This window comes from Lepus europaeus, chromosome 3, assembly GCF_033115175.1.
Source record: "Lepus europaeus isolate LE1 chromosome 3, mLepTim1.pri, whole genome shotgun sequence".
Lineage (NCBI taxonomy): Eukaryota > Metazoa > Chordata > Mammalia > Lagomorpha > Leporidae > Lepus > Lepus europaeus.
The window spans coordinates 36,457,438-36,479,105 of record NC_084829.1 but is presented as its reverse complement, the minus strand read 5'-3'; the positions used below and the strand labels follow the sequence as shown (position 1 = coordinate 36,479,105).

The 21,668-nt window shown below is 50.6% G+C and overlaps 1 protein-coding gene across 1 annotated transcript in view; it reads left to right on the top strand.

Annotated features, from left to right (window-relative positions):
- Positions 1–9,028: 9,028 nt before the first annotated feature.
- The window catches only part of SRPK1 (SRSF protein kinase 1), a 68,313-nt gene continuing 55,673 nt past the window's right edge, over positions 9,029–21,668 (top strand). Inside the window, 2 exon segments of the mRNA XM_062186017.1 lie at positions 9,029–9,134; positions 9,137–9,614. Of these exon segments, the coding sequence (XP_062042001.1) occupies positions 9,029–9,134; positions 9,137–9,614 (584 nt within the window).

The following is a 21,668-nucleotide window of genomic DNA, read 5'->3' as shown; positions in this document are numbered from 1 at the left end:
AGCTGGATAGGAAGAGGAGCAGCTGAAACTAGAACCAGTGCCCATATGGGATACCGGCGCTTCAGGCCAGGGCGTTAACCCACTGTGCCACAGCACCAGCCCCTCTTGCATAAATTTTTTTAAAATACTCAGGTAGGGCCAGCACCATGACATAGTGGGTAAAGCCACTGCATGCAGAACCAGCATTCTGTATGGGCACCAGTTTGAGTCCCAGCTCTCTTGCTAATGTGCCTGGGAAAGCAGCAGAGGATGACCTAAGTGCTTGGGCCCCTGTACCCACATGGGAGACCTGGAGGAAGCTCCTGGCTCCTGGCTTCCGATCAGCACAGCTCTGGCCATTGTGGCCAACTGGGGAGTGAACCAGTGGATGGAAGACCTCTCTCTCTCTCTCTCTCTCTCTCTCTCTGCCTCTCCTTCTAGCTCTGTGTAACTCTGACTTTCAAATAAATAAATAAATCTTTTAAAAAATGTTTTAAAAAATACTTGGGCATGTTCAGACTTTTAGCAAAGGTAAGATGCCAGTTTTAAATGCCAGTTACTTAAAGTTACACCTAGGTGTAGCTTTTGTTCTCATGAGAAATCCCCATACTGGGAAAGGTTAGCAAATAGTCCTACCAGAAAGTAACAATTTACTAGTTCAGAATAATAAAATACCACACATTTTTGCCAATGAAGCCATTTTCTAAGCTCCATTACACAAATTAACAAGCAATTCTTTTCAGCAATGAAAGAAAGCCTGTTTGTGATCATACCCATGGCCCGAGTCAGGCATGGGCAGCATTAACAAGGCACAGGGAGACCCCATGTGTGGCCACCTGGCTCTACGTGTCGCTGCCCCTGCCTTGAGGAAACCTTTCATTCCCACTGTGGCCAGAAAGAGAGCAGAGAGCCGACTCCAGCTCCAGGCCTGGCCATGGCCATTGTGGGCAAGTGTGGAGTGAACCAGGAGATGGGAGTGCTTGCTCGCTCGCTCGCTCTCTCATTTTGAAAAAACATTCAAAGAATTTTCAGAGCTGGTCAGAGCAGCTGTTTAGCACCTGCCTACCAATGAATGTTTCACAAAGGTGGCAGAAGCTTGTGGGGGAGGCCTGTCCTTACCCCATCAAGCTGCTCTGGCCTGCAACACTCCCAAGCAAACAGACGAGTTGGGCATGATCAGTTCAGGGCTGCTGGCGACACCTTGCTGCCTCCCCCGTGTACATCCAGGGAGCAGAGCGAGGGCCCCACCTGCCTCAGGAGTCCCTGTAAGTCCTCATTGTTGGAGAGGTGCCTCCCTGCCACTGCCTCTATCCCTGCCCCACCAAGCCAAGGCCTTTACTCTCTCCTCCGCCGACTCCCCTAACCCTTCATCCCGGCACAATTTCCCCGTGAAGCTGAACTCGTCTCGAACGCAGCCGGAAGGAGGTTGTCTCCAAGCAGCTCTACTTCTCCAGCCTCTCCAGGGATCAGGGGACCCAAGAGGCGGCCTTTCCTGCTTGGGAGGTGCCAGCTGCCTTGGGTGTAGCCACTGCCCAGACAGGCTGCGCCGGATTTCTCCAGCTGGCCCTGCAGACCCACCCCCGCCCTCCTCTGCTGGGCTCCTGAGACCCACACCCCCTAGACACCGTCACCTGCTAGCTTCCACTGGGGCTTGTCAGTGGGCGGCACTGCAGCCTCAGAGGGAGAGGAAGAAGAGGTTGGGCATAGTTCCCTTCCCTCTCTCTCCCTGTCCCTAAGCTTATCCCAGGCTACAGCTCCTGTGGGGTGGAAGCTCTGTTATGGGTTGTACGGTGCCCCTCCCCCAGCAAAGACCCAGGGGAGTCCTCACAGCAGTATCTCAGAAGGGCCCTTCGTTGGAGATAAGGTCCTCACAGAGGTTATTAGGATGAGCCCTCACCCAGGCTGACTGAGGAAGAGACCTGGGGAGAAGACGGCCACCGGCCAGGCAAGGCAGACGCCTGGAGCAGGCTCTCCTCTGCTCGCAGAACCAGCCTGGATTTTGGAAACGAACAGCGGCCATGTGAGCCGTCCGGTTTGTCCTGCACTGTTATGGCAGCCCTAGCACATTCACCCGGGCTCTCGGGGTCTGGGAATACCTCTCCCCCCATCCCATCAGGCCTGGGAGTGGTACACGCTCCCCCCTCCACAAATGCCTCCCCATCTCTTGTGAGTTTCACTCAGCCCTATCCACACCTCCACACTTCAGAATTCGCCTCATTTATCCTTTGAATGTTCCCTGTGTTTCCCAGCACCCAGGCCTAGCATATAATTCTATTTTCCCAGCACCCATCACAAAACCCTCACAGAGGCAAGACCACCTGATATATTTTCACTTTCTCTTGTTTTTCATCTCATCTTGTAGGACAGAAGGGAAGTCGCAAGGGGACGAATTTAGATTTAATTCAAATCAAAGCAGGGAATGCTGGATTTATTTTATTTTTTAATATGTATTTATTTATTTGAAAGGCAGACTTATAAATAGACAGAGAGAGAGAGAGAGAGAGAGAGAGAGCGAGAGGTATCTTCCATGTGCTGGTTCACTCCCCAGATGCCTGCAACAGCCAGAGCTGTGCTGATCCAAAGCCAGGAGCCAGGAGCCAGGAGCTTCTTCTATGTAGGTGCAGGTGCAGGGGCCTAAAGACTCGGGCCATCTTCTACTGCTTTCTCAGGCCATAGCAGAGAGCTAGATTGGAAGTGGAGCAGCTGGGACTCAAACCAGCTCCCATATGGGATGCTGGCTTTACCTGCTACGCCACAGCGCTGGCTCCTAGCGCATTCTCAAAATACAAGCTAGCTCAAAGAGGAATGGGCTTTTTTGCAGAAATGAAATACTGACATTACCCATGAGCAGTGAAAAATGTGACAATTCGGGCTCTGAATAATTCCAGTTTTACAAGGACACGCAAAAAAGAAACTGGGGTGTGTTGTGTGTGTGTGTGTGTGTGTGTGATGGATGAACACTGAAGAAGAGCTAAGAGCTATTATTTTTTTTTTTTTAAGATTTATTCATTTACTGGAGTTACAGAGAGTGAGGAAGAGACAGAGATCTTCCATCCACTGGTTCACTCCCGAAATGACCAAAATGGCTGGAGCTGGGCCGATCTGAAGCCAGGAGCCAGGAGCTTCTTCTGGGTCGCCCACATGGGTGCAGGGGCCCAAGCACTTGGGCCATCTTTCCATGCTTTCCTAGGTATATTAGCAGGGAGCTGGATTGGAAGTAGAGCAGCCAAGACTTGAACTGGCATCCAATACTGGCCCTAGCCTTTTTTTTTTTTTTTTAATTTGACAGGCAGAGTTAGACAGTTAGAGAGATAGAGAGACAGAGAGAAAGGTCTTCCTTCCACTGGTTCACTCCCCACATGGCTGCTATGGCCGGCACGCTGCGCCGATCCGAAGCCAGGAGCCAGGTGCTTCCTCCTGGTCTCCCATGCGGATGCAGGGGCCCAAGCACTTGGGCCATCCTCCACTGTTCCCTGGCCACAGCAGAGAGCTGGCCTGGAAGAAGGGCAACCGGGACTAGAACCCGGCGCCCATATGGGATGCCGGCGCTGCAGGCAGAGGATTAACCAAGTGAGCACGGCGCCAGCCCCCCTAGCCTATTAATTTTAAGAATGATTTATGGAAGGCTGACTAGGCAAATTCTGTGAATTGGGTGGAAAAGGTGATTTTTTTTTTTTAGGGGCTGGCATTCTAGTGTAATGGGTTAAGCCGCTGCCTGCAATGCTGGCATCCTGTATGGGCGCCAGTTCAAGTGGCAGCTGCTCCACTTCCAACCTAGTTCCCTGTTAATGTGCCTGGGGAAAGCAGCGGAAGATGACCCAAGTCCTTGGGCCTCTGCACCCAAATGGGAGACCTAGTTAAAGCTTCTGGTCTTCATCTGACCCAGCCCTGGCCATTGCAGCCATTTTTCTGCCTTTCAAATAAATAAATTTAGTATTTTTTTAAACAAGTGATTTTTAAAGTTCTATTCATTGGGGCTCAACAGGTTAAGCCGCTGCCGTTAATGCCGGCATCCCATATGGGCACAGATTCAAGTCCCGGCTGCTCCACCTCTCATCCAACTCCCTGCTAATGCGCCTGGGAAAGTAGCAGAAGACAGCCTAAGTGCTTGGGCCCCGGCACCCATGTGGGAGACCGAAGTGGAATTCCTGGCTCCTGGCCCTGGCTTGGTCCAGCCCTGGCTGTTGTAGCCAACTGGGTAATCAACTGATGGATGGAAGAGCCTCTCTCTGTCTCTCCCTCTCTCTCTCTCTCTCTCTCTCTCTCTGTAATTCTGCCTTTCAGATAAATCAAATAAATCTTTTTTTTTTTTTTAAAGAGTTTAGTTATGGGGCCAGCACTGTGGCATAGTAGGTAAAGCCGCAGCCTGCATCCCATATGGGCACCGGTTCAAGTCTCGGCTAATCCACTTCCGATCCAGCTCTCTGCTATGGCCTGGGAAAGCAGTAGAAGATGGCGCAGGTCCTTGGGCCCCTGTACCCACACAGGAGACCCGGAGGAAGCTCCTGGCTCCTGGCTTTAGATCAGCACAGCTCCGGCTGTTGCGGCCAACTGGGGAGTGAGCCAGCAGATGGAGGACTTCTCTCTCTCTCTGCCTCTCCTTCTCTCTGTGAAACTCTGCCTCTCAAATAAATAAATAAATAAATAAATAAATTTTTAAGAAAAAAAAAGTTTAGTTATTTGAGAGAGAGAGAGAGGAGAGAGAGAGAGAGGTCTTCAATCTACTGGTTCATACCCCAAAGCCCTCAAAAGCTGGGGCTGGGCCAGGCTAAGTCCAGGAGCCTGGAAGCTACATACTGGTCTCCCACACAGGTGACAGGGACATAAGCACTTGAGCTTTAGCAGGAAGCCAGATAGGAAATGGAGAAGCCAGGATTCAAACTGGCACTTCAATATGGGATGATAGCATCCCAAGCTGTGACTTAGCCAGCCGCACCACAACACCTGCTCTGTAAAAGTGATTTTAAACTTACATTAGAAGAAGGTTCACCAAAGAAGGGATGGCTTTAGAATAAAGGAAAGAAAAACATTTACTCATGTGAACAATTATAGAGATCTTAGACAAAAAGTGGAAAGTTGAGCACGATGGGAGGATGGAGAAAAACAGGTTAAAAAAAAAACATGCCCCTCTTCCAGGCCAGCTCTCTGCTGTGGCCAGGGAGTGCAGTGGAGGATGGCCCAAGTGTTTGGGCCCTGCACCCCATGGGAGACCAGGAGAAGCACCTGGCTCCTGCCATCGGATCAGCACGGTGCGCCGGCCGCAGCGCGCCAACCGCGGCAGCCATTGGAGGGTGAACCAACGGCAAAGGAAGACCTTTCTTCCTGTCTCTTTCTCTCTCACTGTCCACTCTGCCTGTCAAAAAAAAAAAAAAAAAAAAAAAAAAAAAGAACAAAGAGAAACGGTGAATTTTTGGAACTCAGGCCAATGAAGTTAACCTTGTCTGTGGAAAAATTCGCATATGAGTTATTAGACAGCTGGTTCAAAAGCAACAGCCACCCAGAAGCAGGCTAGGCAGGGCTGCTTCGTGCCGAGCTGAACACACTTGCTGTCTGATGGCTCTGCAATGACTCTTGGATTTTAGCACGGGCGCCCTCTTGGAGTTTTCTCTCTCTCATCCTGACAGTCCTCATAAAATGTATATCACTTCTTCTTTTATTAGACAAAGGCTTCAGTGCCTACTGGGTGCTGGACACTCAGGAAAACCCAAACAGGGCCATTACCCTCAGAGTCTACTTCCTGGTGGGCACAACGCGCCCGTTCTGGGGTTCCTTTTCCTGGCTGCCAGCTGACTCCTGTCTGTTCTAAAACGCAGGCAGTTGTCTTGAGCCAGCATGATCCTGACTCCAAGGCTTCCCTGTCTGCCCCAACTCTCAGCTACGGAGTAGGGAAGGAACTGGGCCACATTCGTCCTTGGCCAACAGGCACTGGGCTCTTTCACAATGTGCCCAGAAATGCTAACATTCAGGTTCCATGCCATAGATATTAATTACTGAAATTTCAAATGCAGCAAACCAACCTTTCCAGCCTCCCCTCCCACTTCACCCCTTCCATCATTCCCAGCCCCAGCCCCAGCCCCCACCCACACGTGTCCACGGCTGCACCTTTGCGCTCCATCTTCTCGATTCAGGAATGCCTGCCATCTCCTTCCCCACCTCCGGAAATCCCACACATTTCCCAAGACCCAGATCAAAAGCTGCCTCCTTCCTGGCTGGACTTAAACAGCTTTGCTCTGCGAGTCCCACCCAAGCCCCCATGCTTGATGGTCTGTCCTATGCACTCCCGGCTTCCTTTTCCAGTTGACTGATGGCTTGTCTGTCCTCCCTGATGGAGCCCCACCTCTTTACGAGCAGGCGTGGAGAACATCCGGCCCACTGGCCTTAAAAAGCCCTCAAAATCATCTGGTCCGGCCCTGCCGAGGCAACTGCAGGCGGGACTGGAAATTCAATAAACCTAGAGCAGGCTAATTTTTTTCAGTTGATAATTTTGTATGGCCCGTGAAAGATGTTATAAATATCCTAATGGCCCTTGGCAGAAAAAGGGGTTCCCCACTGTTTTAGAGGCGTGGTCTTCGGAGCAGCCACCCCATCCAGCTGCAGTACTTTACAATGCGGACTGGCAAATGAAGCAATGGTTGGAATGGTGAAATGGCTGAACAAAGATCCAAAGAAGAATTACAAGTTTCAGTGTACATAAATCTTCACAGCGACACAGACGGCCTACATTTTCTATGACTGCTTTTACGTTCCAATGAGAGCTGAGCGGCTGAGAAAGGTACTACACGTTGCACTAAGTCTAAATGTTGGCCACATAGCCCTTCAAGGAAAAATTTGCTGACCCTGCTTTTATAATAAGGTTTGTTATGGCATCACTGGGTTGGGATACAAAGATTCTGAGTATATATTCCCTCCAGGGTTCAGTTTCTTTGTGTAATGGAGGTAATAACTACCTCCATTTTAAGTTGTCATCAACACCAGATAAAATAATGCATTATGGCCGGCACCGCGGCTCACTAGGCTAATCTTCCACCTGCGGCGCCGGCACCCTGGGTTCTAGTCCCGGTCGGGGCACCGGATTCTATCCCGGTTGCTCCTCTTCCAGTCTAGCTCTCTGCTGTGGCCCGGGAGTGCAGTGGAGGATGGCCCAAGTCCTTGGGCCCTGCACCCCATGGGAGACCGGGAGAAGTGCCTGGCTCCTGGCTTCGGATCAGTGCAGTGCGCCGGCCGCAGTGCCGGCCTCAGCGGCCATTGGAGGGTGAACCAACGGTAAAGGAAGACCTTTCTCTCTGTCTCTCTCTCTCTCTCTCACACTGTCCACTCTGCTTGTCAAAAAAAAAAATAATAATAATAATAAAAAAAGATAATGCACTTAGAAAAGTACAAAACAGGGCTGGCCTTGTGGCGCTACAAGTTAAGCTACTGCCTGCAATGCCTGCATCCCATCTGAGTGCTGGTTGGAGTGCTGGCTGCTCCACTTCATTTTTTTTTTTTTTTTTTTTTTTTTTTTTGACGAGCAGAGTGGATAGTGAGAGAGAGAGACAGAGAGAAAGGTCTTCCTTTTTGCCATTGGTTCACCCTCCAATGGCCGCTGCGGCCAGTGCATCGTGCTGATTCGAAGGCAGGAGCCAGGTGCTTCTCCCGGTCTCCCATGCAGGTGTAGGGCCCAAGGACTTGGGCCATCCTCCACTGCCTTCCCGGGCCACAGCAGAGAGCTAGCCTGGAAGAGGGGCAACTGGGATAGAATCCGGCGCCCCAACCGGGACTAGAACCCGGAGGATTAGCCTGTTAAGCCACGGCGCTGGCCTGCTCCACTTCTGATCCAGCTCCCTGCTAATGTGCCTGGGAAAGCAGGGGACAATGGCCCAGGGGCTTGGGTTCCTGCCACCTGTATGGGAGACACAGAAGGAGCTCCTGGCTCCTGGCTTCAGCCTGGGCCAGCCCCAGCGGTTGCAGCCATTTGGGGAATGAACCAGCAAGTGGAGGATCTCTCTTGTTCTCAAACTCTGCCTTTCAAATAAATAAAAGATTTTTTAAAGTATTAAACGTTCTGTAAGTCAACTTTTTCATGTACTGAAAAGATAAAATGATACAATGAGGAAACATTGAACATATTTCTCCCTTTCACGTCTTCCTTCCTTTATAGTTTTCGTTTAAACTTGGGAATTTAAGAGAAAATTGACTTTTAAAGCTCTTATTTTTAGGGGCAGGCATTTGGCCCAGCAGTTATAATGTCTGCATCCCACAGGGAGCAGCGGGGTTAGATGCTGGGTGGTGGTCCTGACTCCAACTTCCTGCTAGAGAGCAGAGGCAGCAGATGAGGGCTTATGTGGCTGTTTTTGTTTTTTTTTTTTTTTTAAGTTTTATTTATTAATTTGAAAGGCAGAGTGAGAGATCAATCTAACTGCCACCCACAAGGGAGACCTGGATTGAGTCCCTGGCTCTGAGCTGGTTGTGGGCTCTGTCAGATCTACCTCTCAAAGAGTTTAAAAAAAAAAAAACAAAAACAAAAACCTTGGCTGCACTTCCTGCTTTTAGCGACCACAGGGTGCCGGGTTCCTGCCTTCTTTTTCTCTCTCACATGTAATTTTCCCCTCCTATTTTCCTTAAATAGTATCTCAACTTGTCCTCAAAATAGCTGAGGGAAGGAACTGGGACATGCCTCACTAGCCCATTTCAAAGACCAGGAAAGTGAGGCAGATCCCAGCGGACTGCGGAGCTCTGACTCAGCACGCAGGAGCCCTCAAGGCCCGCTCCACCTGTGCTCAGCGGCTGTCGCCCGGCCACCACCGCAGAGGGCTTCCCGCCGGGCTCGCGGCCCCGACAGCCCCCAGGCGGCCCCTGCAGGCGTTCCTTCCTCGCCCGGACCCTCCGCTCCGCACCGCCCCCCTCCCCGGCGGAGGTGGTAGGCTCCGCGCCCAACGCGCAGGCGCGCGGCCCTGTGGGGCGGGGCGGGGCCTGGGCGGGGCGTGCGCGGGCTCCGTTTTGGGCCGCGGCGGGAGCCGGAGTCGCCGCCACTCAAGTGCGCAGGCGCCTGGCGGTTACCGGTCTCGCCATGGAGCGGAAAGGTGAGCGGTGGAGCGGCCTCCGCCACGAGGGGCAACGGCTGCCGGGGCGAGGCCCGGGTCAGCGCCGGGGGCTTCGCCTAACCGCCGCCGTCCGGTCCCCGGCGTGCGGCGCCCCTCCACTGAGGTGGCGCCGCCGCTCACCCCCCGCCTCTGGGCTGCGGGTCCGCGCCCCTCAGCCGCGGCGTCCTCCGGCGCCGGCCGTCACTGCCCCTTGTTCTCTGCCAGGCCGGCTCGCGCCCTGGGGCCGCTCCAGGGCTCGGCTCCGGGCGGGCGGCGCAGACCCCCGGCCCGGCCCGAGCCCCCTCCGGCGCATCCCGCCTTGGCGCTGCTCTGCCCTCCGTGGGCCGCCGGCTCCGCGGCCGGCCGCTTCGCCAAAGCTGCGGCGCCCGGCCCGCGGCCGCCCCTCCGGCAGGCCCCGCAGCCGGGCCTGGCGCCCCTGCTGGGTCTCCACCCTCACCTTGGCCGCCTCCTGTCCGCCGCATTCGCCCTTCATCCATCCCTCTCTCCTGCAGTGCTTGCGCTCCAGGCCCGAAAGAAAAGGACCAAGGCCAAGAAGGACAAAGCCCAAAGGAAGTGAGTCTTGCACCCCGACATCCCACTCTCTGGATTTCCTCCGGGTCCGTGTCTTGACCGTGCGCCGGGTTCGAACCCCCTGCGGTCGCAGACGCGTGGCCCTCGGGGCGGCCTGGAGGGTCGCTCTCCAGGAACCATGTGCAAGGGCGCGTCCGCAGCCGCAGGCCGGGGCCTGGATCTTAGCAGCCCCAGGCCTGCCGGAAAGGACCCGACTCCACGGAGCGGGCGCGAGCTCCCGTCGTCCGGGAGCCCGTGGAGCCGGTAGATGATTGTCTGTGAGCCCTGCTCTGCGCGTCCTTACCTGCTTCCGGTAGGCCTGCAGGAGATTCCCGAGTGGCTTTTGGCGTGTTTACTTTTGCTTCTGCCAGCCACATGCTGCCTCTTCCAGAGGCGGGCACGGAGCTTTCCCCGGAGTTAGTCAACTTCCTGAGCGGGCAAGGCGCATGCCTCCCCTGCGGCGTGCGGGCGGGCGGACGGAGCGCCGTGCACACGTCCGGGGTGCGTGTGTGTGTCTAAACCTCCTGGACCCGGCACCGCCGCGGTGATCGCCGTGTCCCTTCTGGGTTATCGGCTGCTGCTTCAGCCAGCGTCGGCGCTTCTGGGTCGGGGTATTAAGCGCCACATGTCCAGTTTTGTCAGCGGGATGCATAGCAGCGGTTTAGCGCTATTGTGGCAGAAACAAAAGTTGGTCACAGCCTAGTGGCGGCTCCGCCAGTGCAGAGGGATTTTTAGCAAGTGAGGCTTAGCCTTAAGAACTTAACATCTTGTCCTAAGGCTTAATTGGACAGGGTCTTGGAGAGCAACTCTTAGGGCAATTTGTATTTTTTAATAAATTACCTGTCTTGGTTGCTATTTTTAGATACATTGTCCTCGACACCCTTGTCTATTTATTTGCTCTTTTGTTGTAAAGTCTAATTCTCTCAGGGCACCACACCACATTTCAAAGGTCTTCCCTAGGTCACCCCACTCGTGACAGTGCCAGACAGCACGGGGTGTGTGTGTGGTTTTTGGAGGCTACCTGATGTTTGGGGAGAGCACATAAAAACTTTTGTTTCAATAGAACTAAAGTGGAGGTGACCTCACCTCTTGCTCCATTTTCTATTCTCTGTCTTATGAAATTTTTTATTTTGTAAGTGCTTGGTTACCAAGGCATGTGTGAGCTTGTGTGTGTGTGTGTGTGTTTATCTCTTGATTATCCATTGATTGGTTGGATTAATGGAAACAGAAAGGAGCTAACCTGGTTGCAGTATGCAGTTGGAATTTAAATGTGCTTTTTTTGTTTCTTAGTTATTTCTTGCAGAACTGATATGAATGTGTTACGTTGCATATTCTACTCATGAAGAGAGATAGTGATTCTATTATTCAGTGCATTTTTTAGAAGTGCTGATCTCTTACACCACAGGCCCTGGTCTCTTGAAAATTTCATTAGCCTGAATCAAGCTGTAATTTGGTGGGTAACTGTATAGAGATGATCATATACTTCAGATATTCGTGAATTTTGATTATGATGTGGTTTATTTCTAAAGTCAGATGCACTTCGTGTTATCTGTTACTCTTCCATTCACTACTCCAGGTAACCCCGAGTTATTTGTGTTCTTAATTAAGTCATTGAAAAATCCAAGGACGGATTACAGATAATCTACCAGTCATTTTACTGGGTGTTCATCTTGCACAACTCTCGGCTCCTGAAGATGTGTATGAATAAGCTGCCCTGTCTTCTGTGATTGCGGAGGGGCTTGTGTTTGTTTCTGTCTTCAGTTAACTCATGTTTCTTTGTAATTTTCCATGTCTTTTTCTTTTCTTGTTTCTCCAGCTTCTTTTTAAGTAGCTGGAATATCTAATTAATTAAGTTGGTAGAGTACTGAGTCAGAAGTTCAAGCCCCACCTGGTTCAGGTAACTTGACTCTTCCCTAGCTCCTGACTGCCTTCCTTCTGGCATCCAGTTATTTTGAGAAGGCAAGCTGCTGCTTACAGGGAGAATAGTCAGGAAGAAGGCCTGAGGAGGAAGCATGCAATAGTGTGGTCTTTGGGAGTGAGACTGTCTGGTTTTGAATTCTGATTTTGCTACTTTTTAGTACTCTGATAGCTGGACAAATTGGTTAAGGAAACAGCAGTATATATTGTTATGACCTAATGGTCCAAAACACAAGAATTTAAATGAAAAAATTTAGGAAATTTTGAAAGTATGTAACACTAAGAAGCATTCCTTGTAACTTAGTCATGGCGTGGCATAGCTGGAAAGGACTTTCAGTCCCCTCATTCTGTAGGTCTTAGAACTAGAACCCACACATATGAAATAATGTGTCCAGGGTCCTGAGCTGGTTGCAGCAGAGCCCAACTGGAATCCAGGGCTCCTGCTTTCCAGTGCTGTGTTCTTTAGGGTATGTTTGCTTTGGGTTCTTTCTCTGTCCTGAAAGTTTGTGTGTGTGTGTGTGTGTTTAATGATTTATTTACTTATTTGAAAGAGAAGGGGAGACAGAGGCCTTTTATCCACTGATTCATTCCCCCAAGTGGCCACAACAGCTGGGGCTGTGCCAGGGCGAAGCCAGGAGCTAGGCGCTTCCTCCTGGTCTCCCACTTGGGTGTCAGGGACCCAAGTACTCAGGCCATCCCCTGCTGTTTCTCCTAGGCCATTGGCAGGGAGCTGGATTGGAAATGGAGCAGCCGGGACCCGAACCAGAGCCCATGTGCAGGCACAGGCTTTACCCATTGCTCCACAACCATGGCCCCATGTCCTGAAAGATTTGACTTTGGGGGCCCGGCACTGTAGTGTAGCGGGTAAAGCCGCTGCCTGCGATGGTTTGAGTCCCGGCTGCTCCACTTCTGATCAGCTCTCTGCTAAGGCCTGGGAAAGTAGAGGAAGATGGCCCAAGTCCTTGGGCCCCTGCACCCACCCATGTGGGAGACCCGGAAGAAACTCCTGGCTCCTGGCTTCTGGCTTCAGATCAGCCCAGCTCTGGCCATTGCAGCCAATTGGAGAGTGAACCAGCAGATGGAAGACTTCTCTCTCCCTCTCCCCGCCGCCCCCCCCCCCCCCCGCCTCCCAGCCTCGCCTCTCTCCTCTCTCTGTGTAACTCTGACTTTCAAATAAATAAATCTTTAAAAAAAAAAAATTTTTTGACTTTGGGTAATTTCAATTGCCTGAAAATCATTTTCCATTTCATCTTTTCAGACGTATGCTTTTATTTACTAGCATTAACTAGGACTCCAAGACAAGTCTGATAAACCCTAAGGCCTTGGTTATTGGCTGTGGTGTCTCCAGGTGACAGTGCCTGTTGGTGTATCTGAGGACAAGTAAGGTAGAGGCAAGTCTTTCACCCATTGTCTTACTTTCAGAAGGAGCACCCTGCTCTACCTCCCTCTAGGCATTCAGTTTTCAATATGTATACCAATAGCCATGTGCCCTTATTCACCGTAGTTTTTTTTTCTTTTTTAATTTAGCAATTTAGACTGCTTTTGAAATTGTTTCTATGCAGTGTAATTCCAGAATGGATTTCACGTATTATAATTTTCTTAGTTTAAGGAGTTAGTTTGGACAAGAATTTTCACTTTGTTTGCAGTTAAGCAATTTTATGGATTTAGGGTAAATTAGGTAGTCAAATTGTTTAATTGAGCTGGTGAAATATTTTGTCCATTCTAGTATTCACTAATTTGTGGAGTCAGGGGAGTTGGTGGTTTTCTTAATTTCCAAAAAATGTAAATTGTTATATTGAAACTTTAGAAGGAAGCATTCTTTAAAATTCCCAACACATCTGTCTTGCTGGAAATAGGGCCACTAAACTTGAAATAATTTTTAAAAATTAAATGATACCGTTTGCTTTTTTCACTGATGCACCTTGAAAATTGGTTCTGTAGTAGTTGTTACAGTGCAGCCTTACATATTTTTTAAAAAAACTATCCTTTTCACTAAGTCTTAGAAATACAGGGATACAGGGAGTAACCTCAACTAGTGTTATATTAAGTGAATCCATAATGACTTATTTTATTTCTTATTAGTAACCATATATGTATAGTGTTTAAGACAAAGAAAAGGATCCCTGGGAGTACTTTCCCCAGTGAGGGGTATCGTGAACAGTTTCCACAGCATTGCACTCCACAGCTGAGGGGGATGATCTTGAAGGGGTCATTGCTCACATCAGTGATTATTTCTTTTAGGGTAAGTTCGGAGACATTATGCTCCCGATGTGTTCATTTTAAGGATTTTAATTCGTATTGTTAGTTTACTCTGGAAAGATTTAACTAATTTAACTCTTATTCATTAAACAAATATTTTTTGAACACTTACCATGTCCCAAGCACTATTTTCTTTCCTTGGATACTGCAATGAAGGGAGGGGGAGGGAGTCTGCCCCCTTGGGAGTTTATTTTAGTGGGAGGGGAGACAGACTAAAGAATAGCCTTAGTAGGGTAAGTAAGTTACATAATTTATTAGTAGATAGAGTGGGAACATGGAAGACAATGAGAGCAGTTGAGAAGTGGGGATAGGGTTGCAGTTTTAAATGGGGTTAATGGAGACCGCACTGAGAAGGTGACAGTTGAACAAAGACTTGGAGGAGGACTGTTCCAGGCAGAGCAGTGGGAGTGGGAGTGTTCCTCATTCTCTACATGGAGAGACCAGAACTCCCTAATATTGACAAATCTTTCCAAGTCTCGTAATATAAGGCCTCTTGTTTTTAAACTTAATTTTTTTTTGACAAGCAGAGTTAGACAGTGAGAGAGAGAGACAGAGAGAAAGGTCTTCCTTTTGTTGGTTCACCCCCAAAATGGCTGTCACGGTCTGCGCGCGCCGATCCGAGGCCAGGAGCCAGGTGCTTCCTCCTGGTCTCCCATGTGGGTGCAGGGGCCCAAGCACTTGGGCCATCCTCCACTGCCTTCCTGGGCCACAGCAGAGAGCTGCACTGGAAGAGGGGCAACCGGGACAGAACCCGGTGTCCATATGGGATGCCAGCGCCACAGGTGGAGGATTAACCAAGTGAGCCACGGCCTTGGGCCATCTTCCACTGCTTTCCCAGGCCATTGGCAGAGAGCAGAATCAGAAATGGAGCAGCTGGGACTTGAACCGCTGTCTATATGGGATGCCGGCACTACAGGTGGAGGCTTAGCCTACTGTGCCACAGTGCCAGCCACTGACCCATTTTTTTATATTGGATAATAATCCTTTTTTTAAAAAAAAAAAAAAAAACAAAAACTTAAGAGCTCTTTATTAAGAACATGTCCCTGTGGGGAATTAACATTTGTATTTCTCAGTTTGTTGTTGACCTTTCAGATTTCTTTTATCAAGGTAGTGTTTGGCACAGTAGTTTAAACACTTCTTGGGATGTCCCAATCCCATATCCGAGTGCCTGGGACTAACTCAGACCCAGACTGATCTGGAATTATAACCCCAGCATTACAGGTGGCAGGTTTACCCACTGTGCCATAACACTAGTATCTGGGAGAGGTGTTTTTTTTTTTTTTTTTTTTTTTTTTTTTACCCAGCAGGTAAGGCCTCTGCCTTTGACGGCATCATTCCACACGGCTGATCCACTTCCAAACCACCTCTCTGCTAATGTGCCTAGGAAAGCAGTGGAGGACAGCCCAACTGCTTGGGCTCCTGTACCCACGTGGGAGATCTGGAAGGAGCTCCATGCTCCTGGCTTCATCTTGGCTCAGTCCCGGCAGTTGCAGTCATTTGGGGAATCAACGAGCGGATAGAAGATCTCTCTGTAACTCTGCCTCCCTCCCTCCCTCCCTTCCTCCCTTCCTTCCTTCCTTCCTTTTTATGATTTATTTATTATTTGAAAGGCAGAGAAAGAGGTCGTCTGTCCACGGCAAAGCGTTATCCTGCCCCTCTTATTCTATAGCCAAGCTCTCTGCTATTGCCTGAGAAAGCAGTGGAAGATGGCCCAAGTCTTTGGACCCCTGCACCCATGTGGGATACCCGGAAGAAGCTCTTGGCTCCTGGCTTCAGATTGGTGCAGCTTCAGCCGTTGCAGCCAACTGGGGAGTGGACCAGCGGATTGAAGACCTCTTTGTCTCTCTCCCTCTCTCCCTCCCCCCACCACCTCTCCTTCCCTCTGTATGTAACTATGACCTTCAAATAAATAACTAAATCTTAAAAAAAAAAAAAAAAAAAACGACCACAATGGCCAGAGCTGAGTTGATCCAGATCCAGGAGCTGCTTCTGGGTTTCCCACACGGGTGCAGGGGCCTGAGCACTTGGGCCATCTTCTACTGCTTTCCCAGGCCATAGCAGAGAGCTGGATCGGAAGGGAGCAGCTGGGACTCAAACTGGCAGCCCTATAAGATGCCAGCACTGCAGGCAGTGGCTTTGCCCACTATGCCACAGCACCAGCCCAACTCTGCCTTTCAAATAAATAAATATTTAATAAAAAACGAACTCTGTGCAAAAAATGGTTAACAAGTATCTAGCTATGCTTATAATCTTATAATTTCTCATTGAAATTAAGAATCTATCAGGTTTTTTAAGAATATTTTTATTATTTGAAAGGTGGAGTTACAAAGAAGCAGAGAGAGAGAGGGGTCTTCCATTCACTGGTTCACTCCCCAGATGGCCTCAATGGCTGGAGCTGGGCCGATCTGGAGCCAGGAACTTCTTCCAGGTCTCCGTGCGAGTGCAGGGGCCCAAGAATTTGGTCAGTCTTCCACTACTTTCACAGGTCACAGCAGAGAGCTGCATCAGAAGTGGAGCAGGGGCCGGCACTGTGGCATAGCGAGTAAAGCTGCTGCCTGCAGTGCCAGCATCCCATATGGGTGCCAGTTCGAGACTCAGCCACTCCACTTTGAATCCAGCTCTCTGCTATGGCCGGGAAAGCAGTAGAAGATGGCCCAAGTCTTTGGGCCCCTGCACCTGTGTGGAGACCCGGAAGAAGCTCCTGGCTTCAGATCGGTGCAGCTCTGGCCATTGCAGCCAACTGGGGAGTGAACCAGCGGATGGGAGACATCTCTCTCTCTCTCTCTCTCTTTCTGCCTCTACTTCTCTCTCTGTGTAACTCTGACTTTCAAATGAATAAATAAATCTTTAAAAAAATAAAAAAGAAGTGGAGCAGCCAGATTCAAACTGGTTCCCATATGGGATGCCGGCACTGCAGGCGGCAGCTTTACCTGCTATGCCACAGGGCCAGCTCCTCTATTAGTTTTGAAAGACAGCATTTTATGTACCACTAAGAAAAAAATACTGTCAGTTAAACTGGGATACCATTGACTAAGATGTGTCTAAATTTCAGAGATGTAAAATTGCCAGAGATATTCATATATGAATCAGTGAGGTGCAGGAATTCCAGTGATGTGTGGAATTGGCAGCATTATTGTCTTTTAGTAAGGTTGTTATGGAAAAATCAAGTATACAGAATATAGAGAAAACAGCAAAATAAACTGTTTTCATCTCTCAGCTTCAACAATTCAACTATGGCCAATGTTTTTTGATCTTCCATTTCCCTTCACCTTTTTTTGAAGCAAATCCCAGGCATCAGAATACATGCGGTATTAATTTTCAAAACCACAATGTACTATAATCACACCTTAATTTTTAAAAAATTCTTAGTATCAAATATCCAGTGTTCCAATTTCCCTGCTAATTTTGTTTGAATTAGGATCTATAACGTCCTTATATTGCCATTGTTTGAAAAGTCTCTCTAGTCTTTTAGTCTGGTTCTTTGTGGTTCTTTTCTATGAAAATTTGTTTTTGCAACACTACTTCATAGGTGGTGGTATGTTTTTCCATCAGGAGGTTTCTGCTGTCTGGTCTTTTTGTTGAATGTTAGTGGCTGTTGAGCATTGCAGTCTATCTTTTTTTTTTTTTTTTTTTTTTTAAGATTTCAAAATGAAGCTCATAGGCTAATCCTCTGCCTGCGGTGCCGGCACACCGGGTTCTAGTCCTGGTTGGGGCGCCGGATTCTGTCCCGGTTGCCCCTCTTCCAGGCCAGCTCTCTGCTGTAGCTCGGGAGTGCAGTGGAGGATGGCCCAAGTCCTTGGGCCCTGCACCCTATGGGAGACCAGGAGAAGCACCTGGCTCCTGGCTTCAGATCAGTGAGATGCGCCGGCCGCAGCGGCCATTGGAGGGTAAACCAACGGTAAAGGAAGACCTCTCTCTGTCTCTCACTGTCCACTCTGCCTCTCAAAAAAAAAAAAAGATTTCAAAATGACAGCATACCATTATTCCTTAATGTATTGATTGTAATACTACAACAGTTGTGCTTGCACCAAAATCACCAGGTTGTGGTGGGAGGGTGCTAAGCAAGTTAAGGGAGGACATGAGTAGGGGCCCGGAGGGTGCAGGATACATCAGGCTGCTAGAGAGCATTGTGCTTTAGCCCAAGGAGGAGGGGGAGGAGAAGGGCAAATAAATGCACCAAGGTCCCCACTTGTTCCTGCTGTCCTAGCACCTTGAGGCTGCAGGCATCTGAGCAGATCTGCCCTTTATTGCTGCCCACCAACATTAAACACCCCCGACCCCAGCACTAGCACCACAGATGGATCCATTGCAGGGATAAGGGCAGGAATGGGAACAACATTGCATAGAAAGATTCAACTAGAATCCAGTGACTTGTGCTCAATTGTCTTTACTTCCTACAAACGAGTACATGGGTCACAGGGTGGAGGGTGCAGCAGGACACAAGCGTGCCCCTCTGTGCCCCCAGCACACACCTGCACACATGATGGTGGTGCTGCAGCATCACAGATCATGCAGGGTGTGGGGAAGGGGAGGTTCACACACAAGTGGATGCCCACAGCCGGTGCCAGACAGAGAATGCCCCTGAATATTCACAGCTGTACGTGACCCCCTCCCTCCCCAGTCCCCCCCCACCCCCCACCCCAACCCTCTCTCCTGTCTTGCCATCCTCCAGGCAGGGAAACTATTGCTTTGAGAGAGCCACCCTGGGGGCTGCTCTGCCAGGCATTCCCCTTCCCATCCCCCCACATCTGCAAGACACAGGGCAGTGAGAGTAGGCACCTCCCCGCCAGGCTTCTGGAGCTTGGAGCTGGGGAAGGGGCAGGAGACTTCATCCTCCATCTTTCCTCTAACCCTTCCCGAACCCCTGCCAAACCCACTCCAGCCAGAACCCTCCCCACCCCTTAAAACACACATACAAAGCTGAGTTATCCAAGAATACAAGGAAATTGCCTGGGATGGGTGTGAAGATGGGGCGGGGGGGTGACTGGAAGCAGAGGGACACCCCCCCCCCAGCATGGGGTAAGACTGGTGCAATAGCTACTTAAGTGCAGTTGGAGAGGGTTCCCAGAGTGAGGGATGGGGATGGGAGGGAAGGCTCTCCCTAACTTCCTGGGGGCAAAGTCAAGCTTCTGGGTTCCCCAGGGAAAGGGCCTAGCAGGGGTGATTGACGGCCAGAGCAGATCCTTTGTCACTGCCACCCTCTGCCCTCCCAAATACAGTGACGGTGTCCCCCTCACACCTAAGTGGGCAACAGCAGCCTCGGAGTCAGTACCTTCAGGTAATTCAAAAAGCAGGTCTTCCCACCCTGGCTTCCTCCTGTCTCTGCATTGGGTCGCTTCTCTAGGGGTTGGATCGGGAAGAGGGAGTCCCCACATCAGAGCCTTTCCTCTCCACCTCCCTCTTCCCAGACCACTGGGCTTGGTCCTCAAAGATTCCTTACCTCTGCTCTTGCCCGAGGCCACGGAGGGCCTGAGCCACCACAATTAGAGGGGAAGAGGCTGCTTTGTTTCTGTCCCTCCTTCCTAAAAGGTAGAGTTTCAAACTAGGTGAGATAAGGGCATACTGGCTGGCCCCAGGAGTAGGGTTTCCTTTTGCCATTGGTAGGGGAGGTGGGGTGAACAGTGTGTGGGGAGGGGGTGAGAAGTGGCTGAGGGGAAGGAGGAAGAGGCCCCTCCACTGGAGTGCAGTTGCTGGAGCCTTCTGGACGAAGAAACTCGGTGCATAAGAAACAGAGTATGGCCGGCGCCGTGGCTCACTAGGCTAATCCTCTGCCTGCGGCACCGGCACCCCGGCTTCTGGTCCCGGTTGGGGTGCCGGTTCTGTCCCAGTTGCTTCTCTTCCAGTCCAGCTCTCTGCTGTGGCCCGGAAGTGCAGTGGAGGATGGCCCAAGTGCTTGGGCCCTGCACGCGCGTGGGAGACCAGGAGGAAGCACCTGGATCCTGGCTTCGGATCTGCGCAGTGCCGGCTGTAGCGGTCATTTGGGGAGTGAACCAATGGAAGGAAGACCTTTCTCTCTGTGTGTCTCTCTCTCACTAACTCTGCCTGCCAAAAAAAAAAAAAGGAAACAGAGTATGCCTACTCCCAGCCCTGCCAGCCTGGCCCCAAGCCCATCTCTCCAGACCCTGGAGGAGGTTTGGGGGTTATAGCTATAGAAACGTTCACTCTGGCCTCACCCACCCTACCCCCAGCCTCTTCTCTTCCAGTCCAGGGAGCAGGAAGGTGCTTGTTGGGAGACAGCCATGGAAGTTTTCCTTTGGTTACATGTTGAAGGCAAAGGTGAGCTGGACTTACAGTCAAGATGGACAGGGATGAAGAAGTAAGAGGGGTATGGCTGGTGCTGGAGAGGGAGGAAGACCCTCCTCAGTCCCTCTGTATCAACTCTCCCACCCCCCACAGCACCAGAGGAGAAGTGCCCTCCCTGCACGCCCCTCTCCCTGTCCCTGCTGTACATTCAGTGGTTTTTAGCAGTCCTCTGCCTCAGTGGGCCACGGGCAGGGGCAGGTGGCCCATCAGTCTCAGCTGGACAGTGGCAGTGACCTGGGTCTGTTGATCCATCCCAGGGCCCACAGTTTGTGCCTTTTCGTTTTTCTGAAGGATAGAACATAACCCTAGCAAAGCCACCGCCCTTGCAGAGACATCCCCCAAAAGTCAGAAACTAAAAACTGGCTCTTTTCATCTCACCCTCTGTTTCCCCGTCTCCTCTGTAGCCCTCACTCTGTCTGCTTTGCAGGGACCTGGGGCTGCTCCCAAGCTCCTTACTTAAAATAGGCCTTTCCACCAAAGTGCTTATTCCTTGAAGCAAGTGCTTTAGAGCTGCAGAGAGGGCAGAGGGAGGCTGAAGGGAAGGAGAGGCTCCCTCCCCGCCCTACCCCTGCAGATTGGGGGGCATTCTGCCTCTTTTACTTCTCCATACCCGTTTATGTCAGAGATTTAAAAAAAATTGTAACATTAAAATATATATACAGTAGCCTTGAGAATGGTCAGAATGCTTCAAAAAAACACTAGGGACCAAAGAGCCCATGGGTGAGGGGTGGTGGGATTTCCTTTGGCATATGGAGAGGAGACCACTCGCCCCCCAAGCCTCCTCACAGTTATGTGAGGAGGGCCCGGGGATTCTCCACAGCCTCCCCCCGCACTGCCAACAGAGTGCCAAGGAGGTGGTGGAGAGCAGAGAGCTCCCTGAAATCTCACATAGCAAACAAGGGGGTTCCTGACAAGCACTCCGATGTTTTCTGTCACTGCCAAGCAGTGACAACACGACTGACACCCGAGAGTCTTCACTAGAGGAGGACCCGTCTCCCACTCTTTTGCCCCCTTGCCCCCCACCTAGTTCTCAGCACCAAGATGGGGGTGTGGAATGGGAAGATCTGAGGGAGAGAGAACTGAAGTTGGGGGGGCAAGCTTTGTAGAAGCAGCAAGGTCAGGGTTGGAGCTGCAGCCTATAAGAAAGGTTACATTGATTGTTGTAGAGGAGGGCACAGGGCGTGAGTGGGGGAGTGGACAAGAGGGGCATCACAAGGCCCTTTGGCTTTGAAAATAAAAACTAAAAGCTGCACAATCCTTTTTACCGATAATAATCATTTGAAAGCCTTGAAATGGTTTAGGAACTGAGGGTTGGGAAGCAAGACACAGAGAGACAGGGATGAAGAGGGACCATGCGTGAATAAGGACTTGGACAGACACCCCAGGCTTCGGCAACCAGCATGAGATATGGTTGAGGGCATCTGCTGGGGCAGGGGGCAGTCCTGGGGATGCCAGTTCCGCCCCCAGCCCACCATTGGCAAGGAGGACACAACTGGAACATGGCTAAGATCACAAATAAAGCGAGCTGGAGTCGGGGAGGGAAGGAGGCCACAGGAGCCCCGGGAGTACACAGCCTGA